The sequence below is a fragment of the Orycteropus afer genome, unplaced genomic scaffold, assembly GCF_000298275.1.
Source record: "Orycteropus afer afer isolate SDZICR_OR568_19922 unplaced genomic scaffold, OryAfe1.0 scaffold00174, whole genome shotgun sequence".
Lineage (NCBI taxonomy): Eukaryota > Metazoa > Chordata > Mammalia > Tubulidentata > Orycteropodidae > Orycteropus > Orycteropus afer.
The window spans coordinates 3,185,213-3,196,686 of NW_006921761.1; the positions used below are offsets into that span (position 1 = coordinate 3,185,213).

The following is an 11,474-nucleotide window of genomic DNA, read 5'->3' on the forward strand; positions in this document are numbered from 1 at the left end:
TGGGCAGGGACCAGCATTTGGTCCTATTTCACATATGAGGCAATTGAAAACACCATGGCTTGGGTTAAGCGCACCTTAGTCTTCACTGATTTCTTGACTGCTGCTTCTATTGGTATTAATTATGGAACCAAGTAAGATGAAATCTTTGGCAACTTCAATCTTCTCTCCATTTATCGTGAGGCTGCTTATTGGTCCAGTTGTGAGAATTTTTGTTTTCTTTATGTTGAGGTGTAACCCATATTTCAGACTATAGTCTTTCATCTTCTTTAGTACGTGCTTCTTGTCATCTTCACTTTCAGTAAGCAAGGTTGTGTCATCTGTGTATCACAGGTTGTTATATTGACTCTTCCTCCAATCCTGATGCCATGCTCTTCTTCCTATAGTCCAGCTTCTCGGATTATTCGCTCAGCATACAGATAGAATAAGTGTGGTGAAAAGATACAACCCTGACATACTCCCTTCCTGATTTTAAACCATGCAGGATCCCCTTATTCTGCTTGAACGACAGCTTCTTGGTCTGTCAGTTTGTCATACTGCGGTGGCTTGCGCGTTGCTGTGAGGCTGGAGGCTATGCCACTGGTATTTCAAATATCAGCAGGGTCACCCATGGTGGACAAGTTTCAGTGGAGCTTCCAGACTAAAACAGACTTGTGAGGGCAGGACTATGGAAATAAGGTGTGTGGAACACTAATGAGGGGATTGGTCAGTTTTGCTGTGCCACTCAGCTTAAAATGAGTCATCCCAGAGGTGGAAAGGGAGGACCTGACAACCACCAAGAAAGGATGGGAGCAGAGCATGTCCTTTGCACCCAGGGTCCCTGCACCAGGAACCTCCTCAACCCATGAGACAGAGAACTGTAACACTGGAGAGATAGCAAGAGATGGTGAGAAACAGTAAGAAGTGATGGCAGAGAAACGACAGCAGCAGAGGCAGCAGAGCCAGGAGACCAGCAGGAGAGGGCCCAGGGGGCTTCCCAGCCCATGGAGAGAAAAAGCTGAGCACCTTTGGGCCGGAGGCTTGCCGGCAGAGGAGGGTGCCTCCAAGCACATGGTGGAGCTAGGTTGCCCACTCATGGAGGTAGAGCTGACTGCCTTTGGGCCAAGGCTGAGGTGCCTCTGGGCAGTTATCAGCAGAGATAAAAGGGCTTTGTGACACTTGCCACAGCAGGGCAGAGGCCAGGCTGACCCCAGAGGCCTCTAGTGGTGAGAGGTGAGGACTAGAAAGAGGCCTGCCTATGGCATGGCTGAGAAGAGGCTGTCCTGATAGAATAACTGTGTCCTGAGTCATCGCTGATCCTGAATTGTAACCTATTACTTCCCTAATAAACCCCATAATTGTGAGTATTGTCTGTGAGTTCTGTGTGCCCATTGCAATGAATTATTAAACCTGGCAAGGAAGCAGAGAGTGCCGTGGGAGGGACAGATGGTGTTAGCGTTGGTAAAAAGGTTGAAGAGTGAAGGCATGTCTGACCTCTGCCTCACAGGATTCACCCTTGGGTTGTTGGTCTTGATCCTCTGTGGTGGTTAAGCTTGTGTGTCAACTTGGCTGGGCCTGGTGGAGTGACTGGGCAGCTGGATGTAGTATTCCCCGTGATGAGACTGGTAATAACTCCATGGTGGAATCTACTGTGAGCAGCTGAGTAGCTGCCTTAGGGATGTGGTCTGCTTCCTGGATATAAGCAGAAGCCTTGGGGAACGGTCTCTAGCTTATTGCACGCTTGAACCCTACATGAAGCCATGTCATTGTTCAGCAGCCTGCCATGCTCTGCTGACCTTAGGACTTTCAGTGGACTTGAATCAATGGCCTGCCTTGTGGTTTGGTAACATCAGGACTTTTTACTTGTCAACCTTGGGCTTGTCAGTGTCAGCAGCCAGCAGCTGTCTGAGTGAAGAAAAGCCTCCAGCTCCAGTGGGCCAGGAGCGGGGAGCAGAGCCTCCTGAAGCCCCAAGGTTGAGGGGCTTTCACCCAGTCCTAGAGCCTGGCTCTTTGAACTCAGACTTAAGCCTCCAAACTGTACTGTAAGAGAATAAACTCCTGTTTGTTAAAGCCATCCCATTTGTAGTATATTTCTGTCATAGCGGTACTAGGGAACCAAAACACCCCTCCTTGGGTTTCTGAGCTCATGAGGTATCAGGCAGACACAAATGAAAGCCACGAGGAGACATCACTTCACCCTCACTTAGGGTTGCTGTGATCAAAACAAACAAACAAACAAACAACAAACTATAAAATAACAAGTGTTGTTGAAGATGTGGAAAAATTGGAATATAAACTGGTGTAACTACTTTGGATAATAATTTGGCAGTTCCTCAAAAAGTTAACCATAGTTGCCATATGACCCAGCCATTTCTCTCCTAGTTACATACACAAGAGAACTGAAAACACATGTTCACACAGAAACTTGTACACAAGCACTATTCATAATAGTGAAAAAGTGGAAACAGCCCAAATGCCCAAGTGATGAATGGATGAATAACTGTGGTATAGCCATACAATAAGATATCATTCAGCAATTGAAAGAAATGAAGTACTGATACAGACTACCACATGGATGAGCCTTGAAAACATGATGAAAGAAGCCAGACACAAAAGATCATATATGATTCCATTTGTATAAAATGCTCACAGTAGGCAAATCCATAGAGAGTAGAGCAAGGGTTGCCAGGGCCTGGAAAGAGGGGACATGGAGTGATTGCTAACAGGTACAGGACTTATTTTGGGGGTGTGGAAAATGTCTTGGAATTCGATAGTGGTGATGGCTGTACCACTCCTCGGAAGGAAGATGGGGCAATCTACTTGCGTAGTGATACTGCCTTGGAAACCCAAGGAGGGGTCGCTATGAGTCGGGTCTGACTCCACGGCACGTAACAACAACAACAACAACAACAACGATGGCTATACAATCTTGTGCATATACTAAAAGCCACTGAATTGTATACTTTAAACTCGTGCTGAGGGACTGTAGGGAGGGCCACCTACTTTGGAGCATATGGTGACCAGTATGTCTGTCTGGGCCAAGGCAAGCCTTTGGCTTCTCATTATGACCCTTAATTCTACAAAGACTAGTAGTAGTGCCCCCTCAGACAGGTATAACATTGTGGTCAAAGGAGTCAGTTAATGCCTCTACTTCCATGAAGGTCAGCAAAGACAGCCTAGGGAGTTTCCGAGGAAAATTTCTTTGTAGTGAGACTGGATATTTACAGAGAGTTGTCTGCAATTTGTCTAATTGAGTTTATGGGACACAGGCCCTAAACCCCTATGAGACCTGTCTCTCGCCAAACTTTAAATTGCTTCTGGGATTAAAACTGGCCCCCAAACAACCAGAGCTGTAAATTGCACATGGCTCCTTGATAGAACCTCTGGAGAGAAGGGAGGGGGCAGAGGCAAGAGTGCCTGCCCTGGGCCTGCAGATGGGCATGACTGGCAGGCAGTAGCATCTCCAGCCATCTTCCTCCTGTTGCCTCACTGGGCATACAGAGCAGGTGTGGAGAAGGCCAGAAAAGTGAGCACTAGAGACTTGAGCTAGGGCCAGTGCTGAATTTTCTTTACTTTGTTGGAGATTTGAAGGGACAGTTTGTCTCCAAGACAGGTAAACAGAATTTGTCTCCTGCCTGTAGACACAGCTCCAACAGGTAGGTCTAGATCAGGCATGGTCAAGGTGGGCAGTTGAAATAATCACCTCTCAAACCCAGAGGCTTTCTAGCCATAAACCTTCTAACCTAGTGAACTCTCATTCTCATCATGGCCTCATCTCCTCACTGGACATGAACTGTATTCTCTCCATGGTCAAACCCTCAGGTAGGTAAGGAGAAGAGAAGACAGGGTTTTAGGGAGGACCTGGTCACACTGGTCTCTGAAAGGCTTTCAGAGAGGAAAGAGAGCAGGCCTGTTCTGGAAGTCTAAACCAGTGCAGGGAGAGGGAGGGACATTACAAGAAGGAAGTTCCTGCTCAACAGAAGGGAAAATTTCCTAACAACCAAGGCTGACAAAGGAGTGGGAGGTCTGAGCTCCACACAACTCAATGTGCTCTATGCAGAAATGAGAAAATTGTGTTTCATGGAGTGTATTCATGCAATGATGGGAAGGAGGTAAGACTAGTCACTTTACAACATTCCTGCCAAGTCTGAGATTCTCCAGTCAACTGTACCAACATCTTTAAATACAATTCTCTTTTCCTCAAATATTCTTAATGTCCAGAGCTCATCAGCTCTGGTAACTGCATGAAGAGAGCTTCAAGTTACGTCTGGTTCCTCCCCCGACTCTTCCCCACCCACTGTGGTAGTCACAGGTGAAATTTGTCAAGCTCCGAGGTGCTGTTTCTAGCCTTCCCAACCTTGTTCCACATCGTCCATGCCATGAGGCAGATATCTTGGAGAGAGGTGTGGTACTTTTATTTTTCACATGTGTTCAAGGAGAACGGGAACGACTTCCCGATCGGTCTCTTCCTCTTCAGTACCTGCTCTGGCACAAATAGAGGCATAAGAGAACAAGAGTGGTGAGGAAAGAAGCTCTAGGGAGAAGATGAAGAACCAGGGCTCCAGTCTATAGACCTCTCTGAGCTTCAGTATCCTACACACAAGGATTCTAGGCTGAGATTTTCTCTAATGTACTGGATCTATAGATCTACAGTAAATGTGGTACACTCTACATCCAATGCCTCCTTTGGCCAGCCCCCCTGCAAGGCCGAGTAGAGTGGTCTGCTCTTCTCTGGACAAAAAATTACTATAGTACTGGGGTGACTTCTCAGACATAGAAAGGTTTCCATTGGGGGCTGTGATTTACAGAACAGCTCTAAAAGCACAGAGCCTGGTCACGGTGGTGGGGATGTGCGCCCTGGGAGGCATGAAGGGCACTCACCCTTGGCCTCTGCTTCTGCTCCTTAACCCAGGTCTCTGGAGCAGACTGAGGAAACTGCAGGACAAGGTGATGGTTAGAGAGGGGGATCTGGAAGTGCTCCTGTCAGCCAGAAACTCCTTACTAACAGTGTGACCAAGGAGGAACCTGTCTCACACCAACTAAACTCATGACAAGTGAAGTATAAATCAGGCATCAGGTAAGAAATATGAATGTCCCTAGTCTTCCTGGCCTCTACTCATCACTTTCTCTCCTTGTAGGACTCCTTGTGGAGCCAAATTATCATGTTGTTGTTCCCAAAACCCATTGCCCTCGAGTCGGATCCCTCCTTGGGTTTCCGAGGTGGCATCACTATGGAAGTAGATTGCCCAACCTTCCTTCCGAGGAGTGGCTGGTGGCTTTGAACCGCTAGACTTCTGGTTAGCAGTCAAATGCCTTAGGCACTATGCCACCAGAGCTCCTGTTGTTGTTGTTAGAGGCCATCAAATTGGCTCCAACTCATAGTGGCCTGATGTACATAGAATGAAACACTGCCTAATCGTGTGCCATCTCATAATCCTTGCTATATTTGAGCCCATTGTTGCAGCCACTGTCATAAGAAAGTTATTATACAGAGTTCTAGCCAGGGGAATGAACAGGAGCATGGCAGAGGCCAAGGCGATTGAATGTGAGTCTGAAGCTCTCAAGGACACTGCAGGGACAGCGGGTGCTGGCCAGGGCAGCCTGCTTGCTTGGTGACTGCTCAAACCATGTGGCACACCATCAGGGCTCCTCTTCCAAGCCCCCCGCTTGGACCTATCCTACCCGTTCCTCCCTTCAGGTATGTTGATACTATCGATCTGGCTAGAATTCTTCCATATACATGGTTTGACTGGATTTCCAGGGTCTGCTCCTCCTAGTTTTGATCTGAAACACAACCTGACTTTTAAGGTAACTTCAGTAGACAGTGAATTTTATCGTTTAGATGCTGTTATTACAAGTTGGCGTCTCAGAGAGTAAATTTAATTTTAAATTCTAGAAGCATCTCACTGTGATCCCCCTCTACTAAGCCCTATAAACATGTGTTTGCTGTCCTCGGTTTTCCTGAGGGTGAAGGAGAGAACTTAAAATGGAAGTGGCCAACCAGTCTGCTGTGGCAGAATTTGTCTTGCTGGGACTCTCAGATCACCCAACACTCGTGAAGACTTTCTTTGTGCTCATCTTGTTGATGTACCTGGTGATCCTCCTGGGGAATGGGGTCCTCATCCAGGTAACTGTGTTCGACTCCCACCTGCACACGCCCATGTACTTCTTCCTGGGGAACCTCTCCTTCTTGGACATCTGCTACACAACCTCCTCAGTCCCCCTGGTCCTGGATGGTTTCCTGACTCCCAGGAAAACCATCTCTTTCTCAGGTTGTGCTATGCAGATGTTTCTCTCCTTCGCCATGGGAGCCACAGAGTGTGTGCTTCTGGGCATGATGGCGTTTGATCGCTACGTGGCCATCTGCAACCCCCTTAGGTACCCCGTGGTCATGAGCAAGGCTGCCTATGTGCCCATGGCTGCTGGCTCCTGGTTGGCTGGTGGAACCAACTCCTTGGTGCAGATTTCTCTTGCAGTACAATTGCCCTTCTGTGGGGACAATGTCATCAACCACTTCACCTGTGAGATCCTGGCAGTTCTAAAGTTGGCCTGTGCTGACATTTCCATTAATGTGGTCAGCATGGGGGTAGCCAATGTGATTTTCCTGGGGGTCCCAGTCCTGTTCATCTTTGTCTCCTACATTTTCATACTCACCACCATCCTGAGGATCCCCTCTGCTGAGGGGAGGCGCAAGGCCTTCTCCACCTGCTCTGCCCACCTTGCCGTGGTGATCATCTTCTATGGGACCATCCTGTTCATGTATGGGAAGCCTAAATCAAAGGACCCCCTGGGAGCAGACAAGCAGGATGTCTCCGACAAGCTCATCTCCCTCTTCTATGGGGTGCTGACTCCCATGCTCAACCCTATCATCTACAGCCTCAGAAACAAAGAGGTCAAAGTTGCAGTAAAGAACCTAGTCAGTCAGAGATGCTTCCCCCAGTGACGGTGGGAGGGAGTGGTGCGTCCTGTGCCCCGAGGAAATGACTGCTTGGTAAACAGAGACTTGCACAATGGTTCTCACACATCAGTTCCATCACTAAACTGTCCAAACGGAATGTGCACTGAGATGGGGCTTTCCTGAGAGATTCACCCACTCCTTAGGGTGAAGATGTTTGTGTAAAATCACCTAGAACTAAGAATGTGACTACTGAAATCTGTTTTTTCATTCAGACGAAAACAGCAATAAAGGTTAAAGCTTTGTAAAAATGTATTTACATCTTTCCTGGTTCACGTGCAGACCTGCTGCACTATGTGGGTGCCAATATGGAATCTTCTGCTCTGCCACACTGACAAAGCGGCAGAGACGAAAAGTGCCACTTCTTAATTAGTGTCCAAACTGAAAACCGATCTGCTGTTGTGAACAATTACTGACACCAAGATACATTCCAAACCGCCCCAGTTAACACCTCTTCGACTGCAGAAGCTCAGATATTTCCTGTTTAATTGTTTCCTGCTTCATATCCTAGAGCCAGTTTTGGTTGCACAATCTACTTCGTTAGTGATACTGCCTCGGAAACCCAAGGAGGGGTCGCGATGAGCCGGGTCTGACTCGAGGGCACACAACAACAACTATTTTGGATAACCCCTGCTCTTCATGTACACAGAGCACGTTTATCCCCACCCAAATTCACTGAGAAGCAGTTCGTGCCAACACCGGTGGAACTATGGACATTATAGGTCAAGAATAGAACTCCCTAGGCCATCTTACTCTGAAAGCTCCCCTGCAACTGTTCAGTGTTATCGCAACACGCGATCTGCCACCGACAGACTAGAGGACTGCATTTGAGGAGTGCTGGCCGGGAATCAAACCCAGGTCCTCCACACGGAAGGTGAGATTCCACCGCAGAACCACCACTGCCCCATCTAGAACTACTAACAATCGGAAGGTCTGGGCTGAGCATAGCTTTGAAATGACATGTTCAAAAGCAGGAAGGAAGACACCCAAGTAAGGGAAAATACAAAAGAAAAGAGGAGGTAGTGTTACTGTCTTACAGGAGAACATTTAGAAGCAGCTCTCAGAGCTACTAACTCTCCCCCAAAGCATTCTTTGGAAACTCACTCAGAACTGCAGAGAAGCACAGGTCCTTTTGACAGATTTATTTTGAACGGAGGAGTTTGAAAGGTTGAGACCAAAATAGATGTTTGTTGACTGGGTCATGGCAGAGGAGCCCTGGGGGCACAGGGCTTAGGCACTTGGCTGCCACCTGAAAAGTTAGTGGGGAACCCTCCAGTCGCTCCAAGGGACAAAGATGCGACAGTCTGCTTCTGTAAAGATTATAGCTTTGGAAACCTTATGAGGCAGTTCTATTCTGTCCTAGATAGTTGTTATGACTTCGAATTGACTGGACAGCAATAGGTGTGGGGTCATACAAAAGCTAGAGTTCAGTAAACTTTTCCATTTGTTTCTGTTTGAAAAATTTCATAAGAGAAAATAAAGACCCACACAATCTCCACTTAGATACATCACTGTTGTTATTGTTCAGTTCTGTCAAGTTGGTTCTCACTCAGTGACACTCTGCACAACAGAATGAAACCCTGCCCAGGCCTGTGCCGCCCCCACAAGCCCTGCTGTGCTTGAGCGCATGGTTGCAGCCACGGTGTCAATCCGTCTCATTGAGGGTCTTCTTTTTTGTGACCCTCTACAACTAAATCATTACCACAATGCAGAGTCTCTATTTTTCTTCCCCTTGGTTCCCTGAATTAATGTTGGCCACGGGCCAGACTCACTTTAATCTGTCTCTTCCGGATCTTGATTGGGCACTGACAACAATTACTCACATGCCCTCATAATCACCTCACGTAAGGTGGTGGAGCATCATGGTTCAAAGCAGGGACTTTGGAGTCAGACTAACATGGGACAAGGAGGTTCCACCTGTGTAAATCCAGGCATGTTAGAAAAATGACTTCTTGCAGACCCTTGATTTCCTAATTTGTAAAATGGAGATAATTAAACCAACCCCACAGAGTTGTGAGAATTAATTAAAATAAGTTATGCATATATGTAAAAATTCACAGTGGCTGGCAAAGAGTAACCTCCCAATTACTAAATGAACATTTTTATTATTAATGAAGTATGTTAAAGAACTCTTCTAAGAAAGCTTTATGAATTTTGAAGACAGAGTTCAATATCACACTTACTTGAATAGGTTCAGAGCTATGATTATAGCAACTTTGGGGTAGCTTTCTGCTGATAGCCAACAACCCCCCTTTTCCTGGGCATTTTCCCAACTATCCATCTTCCCTGTCTACAAAGGTGAGACACTCAGGTTTACGCTGTGTAACACTGATCCTACCTACACTAATGTGATTCTTTTGCCAAGTTAATACCCGGGAATGAGTCACCGGATTCATAACATGCAAACTTGGGAGCTATGTGTAGTCATGTTTGGTCATGTGAACTAGGCAGATAAAGAGAAACCAAGTCTTCAAAGAGGAAAGAAAGCACATTCAAAGGGAGAGAGGAGTAAAGATGAGAGAGGATGAGGGCATCCTCATGTGTTCTCAGTTCCTGGTTCCCATTTTTCCTGATATCTGACACCTCTATATTCTCACCATCGATTTTCTTTTTCACTAATCTGTATTAAGTTGTTTTCTTCGGAAGGACATCAACAGTCATATCTAATACTTATGATTGTTGCTGTTGCTAGGTGCCATCGAATCAGTTCTGATTTATAGCACAGTTCTCATTTCAGTACAACACAGTACGTGTACCCTGTGTACAACAAAGTGAAGTATTATAACGAAATGTGCAAAGACCTGATTTTGATTTTAGAAAACCAAAAGGGAAGAACATTTCACAAGCTGAAAGAACTGAAGAAAAAAGTCAAGCCTTGAGTTGGAATATTGAACAATTCTATGGGTAAAATATGGAATGATGCAGGAAGCAACAAAAGAAGATGGAAGAAATACACAGAATCACTGTACCATAAAGAATCAGTTGATGCTTAACTATTTCAGAAAGTGGTATGTGATCAAGAACCAGTGGTATTGTAGGGAAAAGTCCAAGGTGCACTGAAGAAATTGGTGAAAAACAAGGCTCCAGGAATTAATGGAATACCCATTCAGATGCTTATTCATTAATGCTGAGAAATTTGGAAGACAGCTACCAGGCCAACTGACTGGAAGAGATCCATATTTGTGCCCATTCCAAAGAAAGGTGATTCAACAGAATGTGGAAATTATCAAACTATATTATTAATATCACACACAAGTAAAATTTTGCTGAAGATAATTCAAAGATGGTTTCAACATTGTCTTGACAGGGAACTTCCAGAAATTCAAGCTGGATTCAGAAGAGGATGTGGAATAAGGGATATCATTGTTGATGTCAGGTGGATTTTAGCTGAAAGCAAAGAATACCAGAAAGATGTTTCCTTGTGTTTTATTGACTATGCAAAGGCATTCGACTGTGTGAATCGTAACAAATTATGGATAATGTTGCAAAGAAGGGGAATTCCAGGACACTTGTGCTCATGAAGAACCTGTGCATAGCTCAGGAGGCAGTCGTTCGAACAGAACTAGGAGCTGCTGCATGTTTAAAATCAGGAAGGGAATGTGTCAGCGTTCTATGCTCTCACCGTGCTTATCCAATCAGTATGCTGAGCAAATAATCCGAGAAGCTGGGCTATGAAGAAGAATGCAGGATCAGGATTGCAGGAAGACTCATTAACAACCTGTGATATGCGGATGACACAACCTTGCTTGGTAAAAGTGAAGATGACTTGAACACTTACTGGTAAAGATCAAAGACTATAGTCCTCAGCATGGATTACGTCTTAACATAAAGAAAATGAAAATCCTCACAACTGGACCAACAAGCAACATCACAATACATGGAGAAGAGATTGAATTTGTCAGGGATTTCACAATCAACACCCATGGAAGTAGCAGTTAAGAAATCAAATGTTGTATTGCACTGGGCAAATCTGCTGCAAAAAAAACCTCTTTAAAATGTTAAGAAGCAAATATATCACTTTGAAGACTAAGGTGCACCTAACCCAAGCCATGGTATTTTCAATCACCTCATATTCATATGAAAGCTGGACTATGAATAAGAAAGATCAAAGAAGAGTTGATCCCTTTTAATTGTGGTGTTGGCAAAGAATACTGAAAATATCATGCACTGACTGTAGAATGAACAAATCTAGTACAGCTGGAATGCTCCTTAGAAGCAAGAATGGCCAGGCTGAATCTCTCACCTACTTTGGTCATGTTGTCAGAAGGGACCATTCCCTGGACAAGAACATCATGCTTAGTAGAGGGTCAGCAAAGAAGGGGAATCCTCAATGAGATGGATTGACCCAGTGGCTGCAATGATGGGCTCAAGTATAGCAAGGACTGTGAGGATGGTACAGTGTTTCATTCTGTGTACATAGGGTCACTATGACTTGGAGCTGACTCGATGACACCAAACAACAACATCAACAACATGTACATATTGCAGGTTGTTAATGAGTCTTCCTCTAATCCTGATGCCACATTTTTCTTCATATAGTCCA

The 11,474-nt window shown here is 45.5% G+C and overlaps 1 protein-coding gene across 1 annotated transcript; it reads left to right on the forward strand.

Annotated features, from left to right (window-relative positions):
* Positions 1-5,962: 5,962 nt before the first annotated feature.
* LOC103202176 (olfactory receptor 13C7-like) lies at positions 5,963-6,919 on the forward strand. The gene has a single exon (XM_007947006.1). The coding sequence runs from the start codon at positions 5,963-5,965 to the stop codon at positions 6,917-6,919; it is 957 nt and encodes a 318-aa protein (XP_007945197.1).
* Positions 6,920-11,474: the final 4,555 nt, after the last annotated feature.